Source organism: Pelodiscus sinensis, chromosome 17 (assembly GCF_052426305.1).
Source record: "Pelodiscus sinensis isolate ZL-2025 chromosome 17, ASM5242630v1, whole genome shotgun sequence".
NCBI lineage: Eukaryota > Metazoa > Chordata > Testudines > Trionychidae > Pelodiscus > Pelodiscus sinensis.
Window position 1 is genome coordinate 11,258,995 of NC_143068.1, and position 20,803 is coordinate 11,279,797.

The 20,803-nt window shown below is 53.6% G+C and overlaps 1 protein-coding gene and 1 long non-coding RNA gene across 3 annotated transcripts in view; one reads left to right on the plus strand and one right to left on the minus strand.

Annotated features, from left to right (window-relative positions):
* The window catches only part of LAMA5 (laminin subunit alpha 5), a 190,149-nt gene extending 171,925 nt beyond the window's left edge, over positions 1–18,224 (plus strand). For both annotated transcript variants that reach the window (XM_075901089.2, XM_075901088.2), the window contains exons 62-80: positions 13–149; positions 669–822; positions 1,607–1,740; positions 1,947–2,109; positions 2,968–3,096; positions 4,210–4,361; positions 4,922–5,054; positions 5,870–6,010; positions 6,649–6,779; positions 6,891–7,058; positions 7,273–7,402; positions 8,090–8,238; positions 8,679–8,868; positions 9,416–9,568; positions 10,005–10,164; positions 10,357–10,487; positions 11,726–11,816; positions 13,589–13,708; positions 14,702–18,224. In XM_075901089.2, the coding sequence (XP_075757204.2) occupies positions 13–149; positions 669–822; positions 1,607–1,740; positions 1,947–2,109; positions 2,968–3,096; positions 4,210–4,361; positions 4,922–5,054; positions 5,870–6,010; positions 6,649–6,779; positions 6,891–7,058; positions 7,273–7,402; positions 8,090–8,238; positions 8,679–8,868; positions 9,416–9,568; positions 10,005–10,164; positions 10,357–10,487; positions 11,726–11,816; positions 13,589–13,708; positions 14,702–14,862 (2,727 nt within the window). In that variant the 3' untranslated portion in view covers positions 14,863–18,224. The remainder of the gene's footprint in view (positions 1–12; positions 150–668; positions 823–1,606; positions 1,741–1,946; positions 2,110–2,967; positions 3,097–4,209; positions 4,362–4,921; positions 5,055–5,869; positions 6,011–6,648; positions 6,780–6,890; positions 7,059–7,272; positions 7,403–8,089; positions 8,239–8,678; positions 8,869–9,415; positions 9,569–10,004; positions 10,165–10,356; positions 10,488–11,725; positions 11,817–13,588; positions 13,709–14,701) is intronic.
* LOC149523454 (uncharacterized) lies at positions 15,806–19,239 on the minus strand. The gene is made up of 2 exons (XR_016347024.1): positions 16,999–19,239; positions 15,806–16,953 (listed from the first exon to the last, which is right to left on the minus strand). It is a non-coding gene; the product is annotated as an uncharacterized LOC149523454 (long non-coding RNA).
* Positions 19,240–20,803: the final 1,564 nt, after the last annotated feature.

Sequence of the window (20,803 nt, forward strand, 5' to 3'; positions counted from 1 at the left end):
CTGTGCATTCAGGGCACTGGAGACTACATGGGCATCGTGCTCAAAGACCGCAAGGTGCAGTGGGTCTATAAACTGGGGGACGAAGCACCGACCTTTTTATCAGTTGACGAAGAGATCGGAGAGCAGTTTGCTGCAGTCAGCATCAACAGGTACAAAACCCACGAGCCGCTCCCCTCGCTGGCTGAGCTAGAGGGAAAACGAAGGGAGCAGAGGGCGACTCTCAGAGTTGAAGTGAGAGGGCGAGAGAGTAACTTGTGTCTGAATTTTCTCGGGGTGCCTAGGATTGAGAATCCTCTTGTGCCAGACTCCAGCAAGAGGGACACTTCCTAGTACTTCACTGGGTGCCAACTCCTTGACACCTTCCATCTGTCGGCCGCCCAAACGACGTGCTAGCCCTTCCTCTGCTTTGCGGGTTAGCAATACGCGCTCCCCAGTCCCCGAGCCCCTTTGAAGTGTTCCCTGGAGTCGGGTCCCTTCTCCACAGAACACACTCAGGAATATCAGGCCAGCTGTCTCCAAGGCAACAGCCTCCACACCAACCCATTCCGCCTATGGCTCAGGATGGTGAATCCATCGCTGCCCGATGGGGAGGAGCTTTGGGGGGAGAGGGGTGGCCCATGTGCCTGGTTCCTCTCCCCTTGTACTGACTGTGAGGTCTGGGTGGGCAGGATCCTGCAGTATGGACACATGTCTGTGACCATGGAGAAGCAAACCGTGCACGAGACCAAAGGAGACAGCGTAGCCAAGGGAGAGGAAGGGCTGCTCAACCTCCAGCCGCACAACGTGGTCTTCTACGTGGGAGGCTACCCCGCCAGCTTCACGGTGAGAGGGACTGACGCAGCAGAGCGGGTGGAGGGGGCACTTCCTGGATCCCTTGGGCCAGATGCTGAGCTGGTGTCACTCAGAGGACCTGGCCCACGCTGTCCCCCTCTGCACCTATGGGCACATTCGTTCCCACCCCGGACCAGGTTTTGCCATGCTCCTCCCCTTCACCCCCTCTCTACACAAGCCTGGCATATAGCTTGGCTGTGACTAGGCCCTCGCTGAGCCCCGATTCCCTGGGTCAGACACAGCTCTGGCTTCCTCCCCACCCCATATCAGTGGCACGAACCGCAGGATGCCACGCCAACACTGGGTAGCCATCAGACAAGTGGCTGAGCTGTTCTAGATCCACCAAGCATCGCCTAGTGCACGAAGGCGGCCCTGCTGTACCAGTCTGTCCTGAGCTGTTCGGTGCATGTCTGCGAAGTCCCTTACGTTTTCCTGTTGGTTTGAGGGATTCTTTTGGTCAGCCCCTTGTGCTGTGGGGCGGCTGGAGGAACATGTACACCTGCCATGGAAGGTGCTCTGGCTTCATTCTTAACATGTCCCAGCTGTTTCCCTTCTTCCTTTCTGGGAAACGTTAATAAGGGGCAGTTGGCCTCTGCTGAATCTCCGCGATTGTTACAAGCTCGTTCCATTTCATATCTAGCATGGATCATTGTTCCCAGGCATTTGCCGCTTTTTCTGATTAGTTGTTTGCTTTCCCCTAGGTTAAAGCGAGAGCCCCCCTAGATTAAGCTAACCCTAAAAAAGCATAGCCATAAACAGGTACATTCTTCTTCAGCCTCCGGCGACGCTGCGCTACCCCAGCTACCGGGGCTGCATCGAGATGGATACGCTGAATGAGGAGGTGGTGAGTCTATACAACTTCCAGCGCACTTTCCACCTGGACACGGCTGCTGACAAACCCTGTGCAAGGTATGGGAATTCAGTGCAGAGCCTTCCGCATGGTGAGAACGTCTCCTGTCCCTCCAGAGCTTCGAAGGGCACCACGCTAGTCATCAGGGAGCATGCGACTTGTAGTTAACCCTTCGACCGAGTTTGACCGTTACGGGCTTTTGTTTAAAGCTCTTCTCTGCCCCAAAAAGTCTGTAAATCCTTTTTCTTTCTCTTGCCTTGCTCAGGTCCAAATCTACAGGGGATCCCTGGCTGACCGATGGCTCCTACTTCGACGGTACCGGCTATGCAGAAATCAAATTTGAGAGCCAGATCGGCTCGACCAAGCGCTTTGAACAGGAAATCCGTGTGGTCTCTTACAACGGGATTCTCTTCTTCTTGGGGCATCAGGCAAGTGCCCCATCCACGTTGGTCCTTTGGTTCATGCCGGGGGTGTTGCGTGTATTGAGCGAGTCAATGGAATGGGGCATCTGAATCTCATTGTTGCTGTTTGAGAGAGGAGCTGATGCCCACTCTGGTCCCAGGGGGATGGATCAGGCCCTCAGAGATGGTGCTAAAATGATGAAGCCCTTGCTTGGAAGAGTTGGCGGCTCTGGCAGATGTGACGTGGCAGGACAACCAAAGCACCGTGGGGGGGGGGGGGTTTCAGAGCGCTTGGAGCAAAGAGCGTTTGAGGAGCCACGTCTGTCAGTGCTGCTAAGGGTTCCAGACCCAGCTAGCAAAGGGGAGATTTCGTTTCCGTAATCAAAACAACTTCTTTTAGGAGCAGAGAGCCTCTAGGCACCCTGCAGGGCAAGCGAGGGGCCCCGCCACCTGCCTGGGTGGCGTAACTCCCATTCGGAAGAGCCAGGCCGTGTTTCCTCTGTGCGAGGGGCTGCGCTGGCTTTGCCACATGGAGGTGTGTTGCCAGCCCAGCCTGCCGCCTGCCTTTCCATTTTCCATTCTGTGCGTTGCGAGGACCAGGGTTCCTGCGTTATAACAAAGTCCCTGAGATTCCGCTGCAGTTGCGTATTCACCCGCCGAACTCCTCAGGCGCCCAAAAGACTGTGGGTCTGGATATTTTGTCCTACAAATCCCAGGGGCTAGCAGGGACGCCAGGCTCAGAATTGGGCCCTGGGTTCTTCTTTTCCTACAGCAACGGGCTGCTGAGGATGGCGCTCTGGTTCCAGATGCTACGGGGGAGGGGAGAAGACCGGTCACCTCAGTGCCCCAAGAGGCTGAATTGGGCTTGTCTTACCCTCCCCACAGGGCCAGTTCCTGTGCCTGGCTGTTCAGGATGGAAAGCTGGCGCTTTACTATGACTTCAAGAAAGGCCTTGAGATGGCAGCCTCCAGCAGCGACGCATCTCTCGCCGTCAGCAGCACCACGAACAAAGCGGTAACGCAGGGCAGGGGACGCTCTGCCCCAAGGGGGGTGTGCCTGGGCTCCTAGACCAGCAGCCTCTGCTGGGATCTAGAAGGGAGCTGCCTGGTACTGCACCTGGCCATTTAGAGGGGACCCACTCAGTTCCAGGGTGTCTGCTTGCTTTCCTCCCTTGGCATTTGCCAAGGGCTTGCACGGGCTGCTCCTCCAGTCTCCTCATGTGAGGTTGGGGAAGTTATCATGGGCCCCAGAGGGGGGTGGAGACAGTGAAGCAACCGACGCCCAGGCTAGGGCTGGGGGGCCCCTAGGCACTGTCTGTCTGAGTCGAGTGCTCTGTCTGAATGAGTCTGTTACAACACCCGTCTGTGGCTCTTTAGTTCAAGCTGAAAAACTCATGGTTTTCTTCAAGCAACGCATAGTCAATCTGTGGGACTCCTTGCCAGAGGATGTTGTGAAGGCCAGGATTTTAACAGGGTTCCAAAAAGAGCTAGATAAATTAATGGAGGAGAGGTCGTCAGGGGCTATTAGCCAGGATGGGTAGGAATGGTGTCCCTAGCCTCTGTTTGTCAGAGGCTGGGAATGGATGACAGGAGAGGGATCACTTGACGATTCCCTGTTCTGTTCACTCCCTCTGGGGGCACCTGGCGCTGGCCACTGTTGGCAAACAGGCTACTGGGCTAGACGGACCTTTGCTCTGACCCAGTGTGGCCGTTATGTGCTTGCATTTGCGACCTTGTTGCAGGCAAGGCTGCAGCAGAGCCAAGCAGCCGGGTAATGCAACACAGGCTAACTGTGATAGATACCCCCTCGGCAGGCATCTGGAAGCTCTGCTTGCCTGAGAGTCTCCGCCTTTCCCATGGGTGCATCTCTCCATAGGGCACATTTCCCCTTCCCCCCCCAACACTGCGCTATGGCAACCCAAAGCCAAAGAGTAGCGCTTGTGGACAGTGTTTCTCCCATAGCGTGGACAAGGCTCCGAGTACATAGATGCTTAGAGCAGGACAGACTGAGTCCTGCAGGTTCGGGGATGCTGTCTGGGTGCTGTAGGGCTGATGCCCTCTCTCCTGCGCAGACCCACAGGGATAATAGATCTAGAAGCTCATTTATCGTTTTCCTCTTTGACTCCAGATCCAGATTTTCCTCCTCAACATGAGTCAGAAGAAGCGGATCCTAGTGCGGCTGGAGCGACACACCATCTTCATGGTGGAGCATGAGAACTCCCTGGAGAATGCCGTTTCCTACTACCTGGGGGGCGTGCCTCTGCCCCTGCTGCCCGAGAGGCAAGAGTCCCAGCCCACTGGGGGAGGGGCGATAGAAGGGAGGGCAGGGTTGCTCTCTGAAGGGAGGGAAAAGGTCTTTCTCCTGACTGCTTCAGCATCCTTCCTTGAAGGAGTCATGTGATGAGTGATCCTCCCCCTCCCCTGACACCAATCCCCAGCTGTTTGCGTGCGAGTCACTGTACGCAGGTGTCTGCCTGCCCCGTTCAAGTAGTCGAGCCAGCACAGACACTGCAGATGGGGAGGTTTCTCTCGCCGGTCCTGGCCGACTCAGAGAGCTGTATCCTCCTCCTGTAAATGATATAATGGACAGGACCAGGGCTCCTGACAGAGAGGCAGCAGCTTGGGCTCTTAGTTGCATCCTCTATTTCCACTGACTTAACTGCCCTGTTGCCCTTTTCGCAAGGCCACTCAGCTGCAGGCGCCAGACACTTCCCTAGCCCCGGATTAAAACATTTCCCCTGGGGGCCGGGTCTGGTCCTAGATGGCAAGGACTGGAGAAGTCACTACTCTGACCTCCTGTGCGGTACAGGTTGTTCACACCACCACGTCTCCCCTTTCAGCTTGAAGGTGATTTTCCCCAAGGGGGGATCCATCCGGGGCTGCATGAAGGGCCTGAAGGCGCTTGGTAAATACGTTGACCTGAAGCGCATGAACACGGCTGGAGTGAGCTATGGGTGCTCCTCGGACCTCCTGGTAAGCAGGGCACCTCTGTCCAGGTAATTCTGTCCGGTGCCCGAGAGGACGGGAGTGAGGCAGTCTGTGTAAGCGTGTGCTGTCTGACCTCTGGGAGGAGGAACATGCAACTATAGAAGGGGTCCAAAGGAAACACTGTGGAGCTGGGAGCATAATCTCGGAGCCTGAAGGCCGATTCTCCTCTCATTTACAGTGCTGTAAAGCGAGTGCGGCGCCACGGAGCAGTCAGTGCAGAGACCCAGCCCAGCTAGTGCCAGTGTGAGCAAGCGGTTAGGAAACGCACCCCGCCCTGTGGGACGTACACACGTCCCCCACTCTGTGGTACTCACCTGGCCCCCGTTACCGCAGTGTCTGAGTGAATGTCCACGTGATGGAGCCCGTACCTCCTATGCCAGCACAACCCTGTAGCGCAGAAGCCGCCTGTATCGACAGAAGGGATTTTTCTGTCAGTGTAGGAACACCACCTCCCAGAATGGTGGTTGCTATGTCAACGGAAAGGTTATTCTGTCAGCAAAGCTGGGGGTAGGACCAGCTCAGCTACAACAGTGACAGCGCGAGGGTTCTTCACAGCGTCACTGAGTCAAATACCATTTAAGTGTAGTCCAAGCCTGAGTACTGCCATCTTTACCGCATTTAACCTCGCAAAACCCCCACGACGTCGGCCAGTGCTGCTGTTCCTGTTTTACTGTGGGGGAAACTTGAGGGATGGATCCATTTTTTTTTTCTCCCCTGTGGCTGCTGTGCTCATTTGTAAAGGGCACCCCCTTTGTGGAGAAACGCCCTGTGATCGTGTTTCCCTTCTCTGCCTCCCACAGGTGGCCCGCTCTGTTAAATTCCATGGCCACGGCTACCTGACACTGTCTCTGAAGAACGTCCCCTCGCTGCAGGACTTCTACACGGGCTTCAGCTTCCGAACTAGCCAGAGCCACGGCCTGCTGTACTCCCACTCCACAGCGGTAGGACTGCCGGGCACTTCTCCTGTCTTCTCTCCCCGCTCCCCCATCACAGCAAGGCCTCTCAGCTGGCTCTTGTGAGTAGGGGTCATTCAGCAGGTGGAAGGGCACGCTGGCATTCTGCTCACCCCAAAATCCTAACCCTCAGCCCCACCCGAGAGGCGTGACTAAGGTGAACTCTTACATGGGCACAAGGCCTTTGGCCCTTAGCAACAGCAGAAGCGGGGAGTTTGTCAGAGGTGTATTTCTGAGGCATAGGGCAGGAGGCTCTCGTAACACTCTGAGAAAGGGGGGAGTTAGTGCTGGTAAAGGGAAGGGAGGCAGCATCTCTGCTTAGAAAAGCAAGGCTGGTAGATCCCCTCGATCCTCTTCCGTGTCTTTGGGACCCACAAAATCCTCTCCACCCGTTAGCTCTCAGAGCTGGATTCTGCCGCTTCTCCTGGAGCCACGTGGGGGCACATCTCCCTCACTGGATGGAGGATCCCCCTTGTGGGGACATCGCCCTGGTTCCACTGAGCCTGGGGAAGAATCTGGGGAGGCAAGTCGTGCCAGACGGGCAAATGGCTGACAACTCCTTGTTGCTGTTCGGCCACTTTCAGCTCTTTTTGAGAGGTGACTTTTCTCTCCCCTGCCCCCCTTAGGAAGGGGATTGCCAGGTGTCCCTGAAGAATGGCCGAGTAGCCGTGAAAGTGCTGAGAACAGAGCTCACCACAAAGCATGCCTATGCGGACGACGCCAGCCACTATGTCGCCATCTACAGCAATGCCACCGGGTATGTTCCTGTCCCCCCTTGTAGCGGTGCTCTCCGCCGGTAGTTGTTACCTCAGCACAGCGGACCAGGGTGCCTGGGCCGAACGAATCGCTAGCCGTGTTCTCCCTGCAGGGTTCGGCTTTACGTAGACGACCAGCTCCAAGGGACCAAGCAGGGGGCCGGTCGCTACAGGAGGCACAAACGCCAGGAGCCGCAGCTGCTGTTCCACCTGGGCGGTTTGCCGGATGCTGGCGCTCTCAGCAACCTGACCGGCTGTATCGGGAACGTCTTTGTGAAGCGGTGAGTGTGGTGGCCGCTGCAATGCTGCCTCCGTCAGCTGTCCAGAGATGGGGAATTTGCCCCTTTTGTCCCTTCCTCTTCCAAGTGAACCCTCCCCCCAGTTCCTGGCTCCACTCTTGCTGAGGTGCCCAACCTCCCCCCCCCCCCCCCCCCCCCGGCATTGCTCGGGCTCACCTGCAGTCATGGATGGAAACCCCTCTCCTTTGTGCACCAGGAGGTCTGACCCGCAGATGGTGGTGGATCTGCAGCAGAACACCGAGAGCTTCAACGTGACCATGAGCTGCCCCTGGGACCGACAGCCACAGCAGATGCCAGCGTCTCTGAAGGACAGGTGGAAACTAAAGGTACGGGGCTCTGCCCCCTCCTCGGCGCCTGTCTCCCAGCCGAGCTGTATCCTGGTGGCTTACGTGTGCAGTCAGAGTCAATGAAGAACCTCCCAACTCCTGCCTGCTGTGGTGGTGGTCTTGGGGCTGTGCGCTGAGCTGACCCTAACCGCCTGGACAGCACAGGAGCTGCCTTGCCCTGCCCCGCCCTTCAGTCCATCTTTCCTGCCGCTGGCTGGCCCCCCCAGCCCAGGGCCCTGCACTCTGGCTCTTGGGCTGCATGAAGGTTGGTGGGCTCAGATTTCCCAGGAGTCCGCTCTGCTTCCTAGGCCCGGGTGGGTCTCCAGCCGTCCAGCCAGGGACACCGGCATGTGGGGCTCTTCAAATGGCCTAGGACGAAGCTCTGCAGAATCCGTGCTGCCCTGGGATGGGTGATTCCTTGTTCCCTCGGGGGGTTCCCAGTGAGTGGGGGGAGCAGTTTTAGGAAAGGGGGGTAATTTGGGGTCTACTCTGAAGGGGCAGTAGAGACACTGCATATTTGGGCCAACCAGCTCCTCTCTCGCCTGTATGGACTCCAGGTACAACGGCGGTCGGCATGAGGCGGCTGCGTTGGTCGTGGGAGCTGTCGCCACCACGCAGCCGTGCTCCACAATGGCGCTGTAGCTCTCCTCACCCCAGCTCTTTCCTTTCCTAATGGTCCTCTCACAGGTGCCACTGAAGGCTGCACTGAAAGGCCGAAGGCATTCCCAGGCCAGGAGCTGCCAGCTCCCTGGGCACCCTAACGGTGCCTTCCGCTTCGGAGGCTCCCCCGCGAGCCGGGTGGAATTTGACGATATCCCAGCGTCCTTCCGCAAAACGTAAGTGCCCTGTGTCTGCCCTGTCTCCGTACACCCACACCCCACGCCGCCAGCCTGTCCCTGAGGCGGTGACACAGGGCTGGGAGTCGGGAGTGCTGGGTGCTGGCCGTGGCTCTTTCAATGACCCCCTAAGGGAATCCGGGACAAGTCTCATTGACCCAGATGGTTAAAGGTATTTAGACACCTAGCTGCATCTTAGGTGCCTAAATCTCTTTAACAAACTGGCTTTTGAGCTCTCTGTGCCTTAGTTCTCTCAACTTGAAAACAGGGCTACCGCTTTTTCCGCTCCATGAGAGCCAGGAAGCTGCTGGCAGCCTCCTTTGGAAGGTGCTGTAGCAGGGGCATGGTGGTGTTAAGCTCTAGTAGCAGAGGTGTGAGGGGGAAGTGGTGCTGTTTCCCCCCCTCCCAACACACACTGAACAGCCCCTCTTGTTCTGCAGGGCCCACTTCTCCATGGACGTCAGGCTGAACTCATCCAATGGGCTGCTGTTCCACGTGGCCGGCCAACGGCGGGGCTCCTTCATGTCCCTCTTCGTCGCCAGTGGCCGATTTGTGTTCCTGGCAGATCTCAACGGGAGCAAACTGAGAATCCGGAGCAAAGACAAGTACCGTGACAGCATGTGGCACACGGTAAGCGGCGGGACAGCTGGCCGGCGAAATGCTTGGCACGCCAAGCTCCCTTCTCTAGCCGGCTCCTCGCTTATTGGCCATTTTCCGAGCTGCACCTTTGGGGGCAGGGATCTCACCCACAACGGGGTGGACAGCAGGAAACGTTTTTGCGGCTGTTTGTTTCTCTTTCATAGCTGGGGGTGGGGTTGTTTTTCTGGAGGCAGCTGCTTGATGCTGCTCACAGCGTTATAATCCCCACCCATCTGGCAGGGGCATGGGGTGTCGGGAGCGAGCGAAGTGGGTGACAGAAGGGTCACGTTCTCCCTTTCACCCGTGCACCTGACAACCCGATAGGGGTGCTACGCTGAGCCCTTCTGAATACGAACCCGCATGTATCGGCATCGATTCTGAGGCCAGACGGGTTGTGTTGACTCGCCGTTCTCCCTCCCCTGAGCTGGGATCTCCAGTGGGACCTTGGGCTTAGCAAAGCAGGTGTCTGGGTAGGAGCAGGCTGGCTGCCTCGGAGCCTGCGTACCGTGCGGTAACTCTCTCGCTCATTGCATTGCAGGTCGTCTTCGGCAGGGAAGGGAGCAGGGCTCAGCTGGTCATTGACGGCCTGAAAGCTGAGACCGGCGTGGTGGCTGCTGCTGGAGACTTTCTGGCCCAAAGCCCGTTCTATGTGGGCGGTACTCCTGCTGCCAAAGCCCAGGCTCACATTCCAGTAAGGACTCCTGGTCCCTGGGTGCCCCGTCCCAGCCCACTGCGGGAAAAGCTTTTCTCCCAGAGTCCTCCCTCATCCGGCGAGCGTGAGGGGACCATTGTTTGACGCAGCCCTCAGAGGCTCCTGGCTACCCCCAGCCCCTCCCGTTGCAACAGCTTTGTGCAAAGTGGTAAAAGCTGCCTGGCAAATCTTTACCTACCCTGGGTCTGGGGAGAGTTTCCCCAGATTCTCATTTGCACCCGCTGCTTAGCAGGTACAGCACACACAGTCCTTGGCTTAAGGACTTTTCCCTGCCAGGAGCGGCTGGTGGGTTGGAGGCCGAGCCCTCCAGCGCGTTTCCTGGCCACGTGCCTTTCCTGCCCGCACCCTGTGCCGACAGGTAACCGACCAGGCCGGCGAGCGCTCACCACCCCTGACCCCGTCCCCCTCTCCCCAGGATGCATCTGTCTCCAGCTTTAGCGGCTGCCTGAAGAACTTGAAACTGGATGGGAAACTCCTGGACTCCCCCTCCCGCGTCTTCGGGGTGACGCCTTGCTACGAGGGGGCTCTGGAGAGCGGCGTCTTCTTCGCCGCAGGGGGCGGATATGTGACTTTAGGTATCAGACTAGCTGGCTTGGCCCTCAAGCTCCCGCGAACCCTCCCTCCTCACACCCACATCCCCATGGCATGGCCTGGGCAGGCACTTTCCCATGCAGCCGGACCCTTTGCCGTGGGAGACGCCCGCCGCCTCCCATTCCAGCACCGCCCTGGGCACTCCCCTTTCCTGAAGGCTCCTGCTTCCTTTCCAGCCGACTCTGTGGCGATGGGGCAGGACATGGAGCTGAGGCTGGAGGTCCGTCCCTGGAGCGCCTCTGGCCTGATTCTCCACGTGGGCAGGCAGAGGCAGCACTACCTCACTCTGCACGCAGACGACACAAAGGTACCTCAGCAGGGCGCGGCTGGTGCGACGAGTGCTGGGTGGGGCTGGGGCTGGTCTCCCAAGGGCCACAGATGTCACCGGGGCCTTTGGCGTGGGAGGGCAAGCTGAGGCGTAGCTGAGGGAATTCCTGCCTGAGCAGCCAGGCCCCTCAGCGCGTGCAGAACGCGGCAGCCTGGTCACACCACAGGGCCTTAGCAGCTGAGGGTTTGACTCCTTCGTCCCTGCTGCCCCCAGGCCTGTGAAGCTGCTGGAGCAAATCTCTTGCTGCTCTTCCAACCCACCAGGGCTCCGGTGGCTCACCTGGGCCTTGGGGAAAGTTTGTCCCTGGAAGGATCCTCCGCTAGGGCGAGGAATAAAACCCACCAGTGGCGTTCACCCCAGGGCGTGGGAGCCAGAGGGGAGACGTTCTAGTCGGGCCAGGGACCTCTTACCGTTGGGGTCACACACAAGGCAAGTGAGACGCAAGAACAAAACAAACCCACCTCGCCGACCTAGCTGTCAGCTGATAAGTGAGAAGAAAAGTGCCCCAAGTTGGATTACAATTCAAGTGCTCAGTTTGCAGTGTTGGCAAACCCCTCCCCCCCCCCCCCCCTTGCCCTGAGTTCAACAGTAGACAGACACCTGAACGGGTGGGGGGGAGAGGAATTGCAGAGCTCCAGCTGGCCACACAAGCTCAGCTCTGCCCCAGGGCACTGCCCGTCAGCAACAGGAGCACCAGCTGCTCCCCAGCTCCCGCAGCAGAATATACGCAGCTGGCACGAACATCCCTGCCAGCCGTGCTCCGCGAACACATCCCCCTACAAGTCCGTGCAGTGAGACAGCCCACGCCACTGATAGGGCAGCTGGGGGCGGGGGATGTGCAAAGCTCGGGACTGGGGACGAGACAGCGCTTGCGCTCCACCACGCGGGGGGGGGCACTCGGACTTGGGGTTCCCCCTGCAGCAGGGCCAGCTGTTGCTCGTGTACCAGCCCCGTGGGGCGGGGGGTGCTGAGGCTCCGAGACTTGCCATGGGGCTGGAGCACGCGCACTGGCCCAGCCTGCTGTGTGTGGAAGGCCCGAGCCTCGCGGCAGGCTGGATCCAAGTAAGCCGGGGGCTGGATCGTCCCACGGGCTCCCCACCCTGTTCTAGTCACATCACCTAATGCCTTGCTGGAGGATGCTCAGACATCGTGGGGATGGGCCCTGCCCCCACCCTGGCACTCCAACCAGCCTAACCTCAGTTCTGTGCTTTCACTAGGTCACAGTGAAAGCGAACAGCGGGGCTGGGGAGCTCTCCACGTCGGTGGCCCACCCGTCACTCTGCGATGGCCAATGGCACCGCCTCGCAGGTGAGATGGCGACTTAGTAATCCGCCATGGACGGCTGTTGGGAGGATTTTCCGTCACGCCAGGGGGCCGCAGGAGTCTGGGATTTCCCTCCTGCAGGGGTGCTGTGCTCAAGGCCGCTTGCGCAGCTGGGAGGAGCTCAGTGCTCAGGAGGCTTGGCTGCTCCCTCTCTCAGGAAACCAGGGGCTTTTTTTAGGCCTCTGACAACCCGTTCCGCTTTACTCGTGCCCTTTGTGTGGGGATCTCAAAGCACGGCGCAAACATTAATTCTGGCTGCCACTGGGAGGGAGGGATTCATTATTTGCTATTATTGTTTCTGTTTAACAGATGGGGAAAGAGTGAGTCACAGGGAGTTCAGCGCATTGCGTGGCACAGAACACATAATAACAGACTTGAATAGAGCACAACCAGGTGTCCGGACTCCCAGCTCCCTGCTGTAACCACTAGCTACGCTGCCTGCCTTAGCAGTTAGCACTATAAACCTTCTCTGCTGGTAGAGAACAGTTGCATGTGAACTGAGTGTCTGAAAACCACAGCCAGAGGGTCTCACAACAGCGTTCAGAGAGGCTCAGATCTGGGGCCAGATTTCCAGGGAGCTCTGCTCCTCTTTGAAGCAAAATGCAGGACAATGTAGCACTTTAAAGACTAACAAGATGGTTTATTAGATGATGAGCTTTCGTGGGCCAGACCCACTTCCTCAGATCAAAAATTTTTTTTGATCTGCGGAAGTGGGTCTGGCCCACGAAAGCTCATCATCTAATAAACCATCTTGTTAGTCTTTAAAGTGCTACATAGTCCTGCATTTTGCTTCAGCTACACCAGACTAACACGGCTACATTTCTATTACTGCTCCTCTTTAGCACTGCACTGAGTATTCAGAGGAGTTTGGCGTGTGTTGGGGGGAGGTACAAGGAGCTGTGCACCTTTGAAAATCTGGCCTCGTCTCTGTCTTGGTAGTGGGGGAGCAAGGCCACCCCCCCCCCACACACACACATACACAGCCCAGCTTCCTCTCCCACAGCCATGTTGGTTCTGCGGTCACACTCAGAACACTCCTGGAGCAGCTCTGCTCGGTGCCACCCTTTTGCCTGGCAGCGCCCCAGAGTGGGAGATTTATGCCATGTGTCTCGAGTCCCAGCACTGCTCTGGAGCTGCGACTCATGGAGCCAGGCCACTCGCTCTGACCCACCCCGTGTCCTGCAGGAGGTGCACACACCGGGTAGGGGCAGCCTTGCTCTCGGCTGTGCCTTCCGGTCAGTCTCACCGCCTCTGTGGCTGTAGTTAAGAGAGCCGGTTGGAGCTTTTTTTGTGGTTGAAATATGCAGCTTGGCTGGAACAAATGTGTTTTGCGTGTTGATTTCAGTGATATTTTTGATGGGAAGATTCCTGAGGTCCATGTGGGAGGGGCTCCTGAATCAAAAACCTGTCCCGTGTGAGCCAAAACCACATCTTTTGGCCAATGTTCCCTCTAATTTTTTCCATCTGCGTGCAGAATAAATTTTGCTGTGTGCAGATGTGCACCACCAGTAGAAACACTTGCTGGCAGCTGAGGGTGCTCTGCTAATTGGCTGGGTGGCATTCAAATCGCTCCTGGATGCCCGCCCAAGTGCTAAGCATACAGGGAATACCTGCTTTGGGTACAATTCTGTGTCGCCAAATAGTTTGATAGGTTTTGGTTTCATTCCATGGCGGAACAGAAATGCATTTCAACGCTGCTGTCTTGGAGCCAGCTCTGATCTGGGGTAACTGGCACTGACTTTGGCTTTTTTTCTCAGTCATCAAAGATAAAAACATGATCCAGTTGGTTGTGGACAGAGATAGAAACTCCACGGTGGTGCCCAGCCAGACTCATTCAGCAGACACCAAAGAGACGCTCCATCTGGGAGGCGTGCCAGGTGAGTCCATGCCAGGAGAGCTCCTGCTGTCGGATCTTGGTCCCAGAATTTCTCTGTACCCAGGGGCATGCGCTGTGTTCCTGCCATCGCCACGGGGCTGGGCTGCCCCTCCCTGCGATACATTTTGCCTGATGGACAAACACAAATGAGCTCCCAAAAACATGGCTAGTCCTCATAGAGTGCTTGGCCTCCAGAGCTACTAGAGCTCAGCGTGGGAAGAGATGATTGTGTCTAGCTGCTCCGTCCCCACCTGTCAGGCTGCAGGGGTATATTTGGAGTCCCCCTCTTCCCTGGTGGTATTTTGCAGGGTGGGCATGGGCCAGAGATTGCTACCCATAAAGCTCTAGACAGCCTCAGGATCAGAGCAGGGCCCCTGCATGCCTCTTCTCCTCTCCCCCCACCCTCCCAGCTGGTCTGGCTACAGTCAAACACAGCCCTTATTGCTCAGAACTTCCTGGGAGGGGACTTTCTACTGGAGTCTGGGGAACCTCCTCTCTCGACAGCTGTGGTTAATTGGCCCCAAAAGCAGCCAGTTAGGCTGTGCAGGTCTACCCCAGCAGCACTTGGGTACTACGGACATATAGTGATTCAGCACATCCCCTAAATCGATTCTACCTTCAGGATGCCTGGGTGGAGGCAGGGAGATGCCACTCACCTCAGCAGGTGGGAGTCTGGGCCCAGATATTGTACTCACAGTAACTCTGCAGCAAGGCAGAATAAGTCCTTTTGCTGGCCAAGGTTTGTTCGGAGGCCAAAATGGGCCTGTGCCCTTCAGCTCCTCCCTTTCTGCTTTGCACTGCAGCTTGGCAGAGCTGATCATAAAGACCCAGTCTCTGCCCCCCACACCCTGAAGAAGACATAATCCTCCCCATGAGAGAGCAGAACCAGGTGCCTTGGCATCTTGTCAGAAGCACCGCCCACTTGCCACTGTCTGAGCCTAGAGCCTCTCCCTGCTCTTGCTAACCAGCACCCTTTGTCTCTCTCTCTCTGTAGGAACCGCTATGCTGGGGGCTGCTTTGCCATCCCTGATGACTCATCTCCCCAGTTACGTTGGCTGCATAAGGAATCTCATGATAAACCAGAACCGCGTTGACCTGACGCAAGCTGGGACTGTCGGGGGCTCGGTTGGCCTTACAGGCTGCCCTGTGATTTAAATAGTTTACGTTCATGTAAAACCTGAACTATGAAAAGCTGCACTACCTGTCAGGTGGACACTGAGCCAACTGTCTCTTGTAGCCTTGATTAAAGCTACCACATATGTGTGCTCCTGCAGTGCAGCCAAGAGGCTCCAAACCCAAAGAGGGGCTGAGCCTGCTGCTCTAGTCTCTTAACATCTTTTTCTCTTAAATTGATTTATTGGTGCCCCCCCTAAGGACATAGCTCTCCCTACACCCCCATCCTTACTGTGTAAGTGGTTGGGCGCTCACTGAACCCGTGGGCAATAATCCAATCAGCAGGGGTCGATTTATTGTCTTATATAGACACAATGAATCAACTGCCAAGTGCTCTCCTGCCAACTCCATACTTGACCAAAATGCGAAGAGTAGGTAGAGTTGATGGGATAGCATCAGCTGTCCGATGCAGTGTGTGGACATGAGTGTGTTGAATTCAGCCATGTTGTCCATGTGGCTGAAGTTGCATAACTTAAGCCAACAGGTTATGGTAATATAGACAAGGCTTTAGACACAATAACCTGTAAGAGGTGGCTTTTGCTTATAAGGAGAGTTACAGCACGTGTACCTTGAACTGAACTTCCACCCTCTTTACCTGACACTTGAGGTGCTTCTCTGTTATGGACTGGAGCATTGTTATTAACTGTTGAAGAGGAAGAATAGTGTTTGCTAACCCTGTCTGTGTGACAGTTGGCCTACTGTTACTACTGGTATTGAGGCCTTTGGGCTCTGCTTCTAGAAAACCCCCATGGAACACCTGGAACTATGGCAGCATATGTTACCAACTTCAACTGCAGAGAGAGCAATACAAAGACATCCCCCCTCCCTCTTGTTAATTAATGTGTAAAGCTTGCTGGGGAGAGAAGTATGGTAAAGCTAAACCCAGTCATGCACAGTGTTATAAGGCTCACAGATCAAAGCCCAAGTAATCTTCCTACTGGAGGATGAGAATCATATGGTGCCCAACACTTAAGGGGAGAATTGAGATTTGTATGTACAGTGCCAGTGTGCTACTTCCACCCTGCCTGCTGTGGCCTTGATCCTGCCAAGTACTGACACCATGTGGATGTGCTACTCGCTCTCAAATCCCTCTGCTTTCCATAGGTGTGGAGGACACCCAGCACCTCTCCCACCCCAGCCAAAACACAGGGCCTCTCCCTCTGCTGCCTTGGGAGGGGGGAGCCCCAGTGGTCTTCACAGGGCCCACAGGCTAAGTTTAGCATGACCACCTAGGGCACCTGAGGGGGCTTAAGGCCATGTTAAGATAAGGCACGATCTTAGCATGGCATAGAGACCAAAATAAACTGCATGTTCAGTACTCCCCCTTCCTACTGCATATTTTCCTACTGAGTTCAACAATGGTAGGGTTTACTTTTGATTGATGTGTTTGAATCTTATTACTTAGCATTCTATAGCTCAGGAATTCTGCTTCAGAATTGGTTCAATTTTGCAAGCAATTGTCCTTTAAGGTGAGATGGGGTCAGCCCCACATGCTCCATACTTAATGAGCTGCAATGGATCTCTCTAATCTTTTCCATTGATGTGGGGAATAAAATTTTATGTGCATGAATGAATGTTTGAATGTGCACCACTAAGCAAAACAAAAATCCTAGCTGTGGGCACCCTGCTAATCAGCTGGTGCCATTTGAATCTCTCCTGAGCAGCTGCACAATTGCACAGCTTACAGGGAACACGGATGAGATGCTTCCCCACTTTTGGGGGCAGGGTTCAGATGATACTTGAGTGGGTATCTGCACATTTTTAGAGGAACAGGCAGGCTTGTGTGGAAGGGAACAGATTGGCTGCATAGCTGAGAGCAGCGGTTTGGGAGGAAAGACAATGAGGATGAACGCTAGCTGGTATCAAATTCCGCAGAGCTTGACCTTACAAAAATTACACACAGAAGCTAGCAAGGCAAGCACAAAGCTACCACACAAGGGGGCACTTTTCTGAGCTTAGGTGACAGAAAGCCATCAACTGTTGTTTCAACAGCCTGGCCCAATCTGTGGCAAACTACAGAGGCTCTTGTGCCAGAAGGAGCAGTTTACACTGCCCCTCCTGCAAAAATGGTGGCTCATTAGATATGCAAATGAGGCTCAGCCATATTCCATGCTTAGCCTCATTTGCATACTTCTGGCGCAAAATTGTGCCAGTGTAGACATAGCCTGTGTGGTTTACGGTCGCAGTATGCCAGCTGGTGGTTCTGACTTAAATAAGCTATGTTGCCTGGATGATATGGATTAGCCAAGAAAATGTAACCTCTTCCAGAATTAAGTCAATCTAAAAATATATGACACATCACTCAAGATATGTTGCTCATGCCCATTCCATACCCTGCCTTCTAGCCCTCTGTCAGCAGTAGCCAGCACAAAGAAGCAAATGCCACTGAGGGAAAAACCCCTTGGGAACAAGGTAAGCATGCACTTAGGATGGAATGGAGCTGAGTAAACATGAAGATGTTTTATTCTGAACCACTTTTAACCAAATTTGGTTCACCTTGCCTGGTAGAATGAGGTAAAGATGCTGCTGAAATGACTCAAAGATAGCTCAGAAAGGGATAGAGGCCAGGCCAAACAACTGTTACAGAAAGGTTAACTGGGATTTTTTTTTTCCTTTGAGTGCTTGCTAATGTCCCTGCAGAGCACACACTCATGAGTCACTAGGGACTTAAGCATTTCAGTTGAGGGTGAGACAGCACAACCTTAAGGCAAACTATTGCTGCTTTAGTAGGCTGCAATAGATGGAGTGGGATGGGATTTCAGGAGGAAATACCTAACTCACACATTAAAGCAAGCCAAAAGGCAGATTTCAGATTGAGAATCTTCTATTTTTGGGGGAAGGGACACCATGGATATGATGCCTAGAAACTCTCAACCTTGCCCACTTTTGCATCTCTTCCTGAACTACATTGCTTCTTCATTCAACTGGGCATGTAACAAACAGCTGGAGATGTGTTTATTTAAGAAACAAAGCTGTCATGTCACTGTGCCTTCTCAAAGACTTTACTTTTCACAAATGGTAGCTTTATTTCTTACTCCCATTGTAGTGCAGCTTTCATTTAAAAATAAACCCATTTCTCCCCAAGGCACCTATAGTTCACCTACATGTCATATTTGTGTGTATATAGCTAGTCACATGGACAGAAAAATCTTGCTTCTAAAATGGATTTATAACTTATCAATATGATTTTTACAATGGGGTAAATATTGTAAAATGGGCTTTTAACATGTCTTGTTTTTATCTTTCCACAAATAATTGACCCATTTTTAAATTGTAGTATTAAAAATGGTCTTTGTAAATCACTGGTACATAATTTTGAGTCAAATAAAATTTTATGTTATCTACTCTGTCTGAAAAGCCAGGATGGCATTTATGTAGCAGCTGGATTCTTTTCCTTGGAAGGGAAGGGACAGGGTTTATACATTAGGACTACATCTTGAAATACCTATCCAGAATCTTAACAGCAAGCCCCTTATCTCAAAATATAATGGGCTGGCTAGTCCAACGTTCCTGTGAAACTCATTCCACAAGGAACATTTTGGAAGAGCAAGTTATTTTGAATTACAAAATAAGCTAGAAATAAGCTACAGAATTTGACCTATGCAAATTGCATATCTTACTTTGACCTATGGTGCAGCGTACATACACACCCTTGGAGAATAAATCCACTGAGTCGCATTAATGTAGAAGGACGTGATTGAATGAGTCTTATGCTAGCAGGCTCCAGCTTGGACCCTGCATACAGTTATTTTCTAAGAGGTTACTTACCTGTACTTGCTAAAGCGCACACACACACACTCTCTCTCTCCCCCCCCACCTCTCTCACTGTACAGTCTCCAGTGATGGAAACAGTCATCTAATAAATTAAAAGTACAGGCAGTGCCCGGGTTACGTACAAGATAGGGACTGTAGGTTTGTTCTTAAGTTGAATTTGTATGTAAGTCGGAACTGGCATCCAGATTCAGCCGCTGCTGAAACTGACCAGCTGCTGACTACAGGAAGCCTGAGGCAGAGCAACTCTGCCCTGGGCTTCCTGTAGTCAGCCACAGGTCAGTTTCAGCAGCAGCTGACTTGGGGCGCCTGGGGCAGAGCAGCTGGGGTGCTGCTGGGTTGGTCCAGTAGCACCGAGGAGCAGCACTGTGGGACCAAGCCAGCAGTGCCCCAGCTTCTCTACTCCAGGCATCACCAGCGAGAAAAGCCCGGTCTGCTGGGAGGCGGGGGGTGGGGTGGAAGGGCGCACTAGCTACACCCCTCCCCCCCAGGAGACCAGGGAGATGCCAGTGGCAGGACTGCCGAGACACGCCATGGTCCCGCCTGCATGCTCCGCATCTCCCTGGTCTGCTGGGGGGGGGGGGGGGGGGGGGGAGGCAGGCATTGTAATAAACTAGAATATAAAATTACGGTGGCATTAAAATTGTTTGAAAGGGAATCAAACAGGAGTCACGCAGGGATTAGTTATTGTCCCTCCTATTTAACTTCTTTATCCATGATCAAGAAGAACGCAATCGTTCCGTTTGCAGATTATACAAAAATTCCAGGAGTGGCAAATGAGAACAAGTCACTGATTCAAAGCCACTGGATTGCTTGGTAACTGAGTACAAACATTTGCATCTGGAATCAAAGTAGGTAGCCATGCTTATGCAGTGCAGGAGATACTCCTGAGAAACAGGTGTGGGGGGAGGGGAAGGCACAGTGGATAAACAGACTCCCTATGTAATGCGGTGGCCATAAGAGGAGCTATTGTGTTCCTGGGATGTATAAACAGGAATCTCGAGTACAGGAGAGGTTATGTTACTGTTACATTTGGCAGGGGTGCAGTTACTATTGAAATAGTGTCCAGGTCTGGTGCTTATGCTTGAAAGATGTAAAATAATCCTAGCTCTTCTCAGAACTCCCCAATTTAAGGATTAATAATTGCCCTATAGAAATAGGCTGAAACAGCAACACCTATTTATCTTAATTAAGCAAAGATTAAGGGTTGATTTGATTAGTCTAAATACTTCTGCAGGGAGCAACTACTTAGTAATGGGCTCTTCAGTCCAGCAGAGAAAGGTGTAACATGATTAGCAGTTCAATCTATTCTCAACAAATTCAGGCTGATGAATTGAACAATAGTTTTACCAGAATCATAGAATAATAGGACTGGAAGGGACCTCAAGAGGTCATCGAGTCCAGCCCCTCGCCCTCAAGGCAGGACCAAGCTCCGTCTACACCTTCCCTGACAGATGTCTATCTAACCTGTTCTTAAATATATCCAGAAAGGGAGATTCCAAGTCATGATGATTCTCCATCTCCCACTTTTTAATCAAGATTCGATCTTCATCCCTCTGTTCCCATCCCCCAAAAGTCTTACAGATCTTTTTGGGGGAAGTTCTCTGGCCTATGCAGTACAGATCATTTGGGAAACACCGATCTAGTCCGGTGTTCTGCAAAGTGAAAATAAGGGTTCTGCGAGAAAATTCCACTACAACATTTTATAATTCTGATTTAATATTTGTGATTTTTGCTTTTAAATGTGCAAATGAACTAAAGGTTGAATCTCATGACCTTGTTTATTATCCTTATTTGTGGCCTACTTTTTCAGCTCTATATATTAGACTGTTATTAGGGGGTCTGCAAAATTCTTTCGAGTTTAAAAGGGTTCCGGGGCAAAATACAATTGGGAAACACTGGGACTAAATAATGAGCATCTTCTCTTCTGGCCTTTGAAAGTTGTGACTCCTGGCAGCTGCTGTAATATTGACCATGCTTGCAGTAGCCATGAGTCCACTTTTTTTTTTTAAACATACCAGGGAATATGTGCAAGATATAAGTGGGCATCACAATGTGTCTTTGAAGATTTCCCTCCTAAAGCCATATTCAAAACTTTGCTTTTAAGTAAAGAGCTATATTTAGCACTGGCTTTGGATGAAGAGCCAGAAGC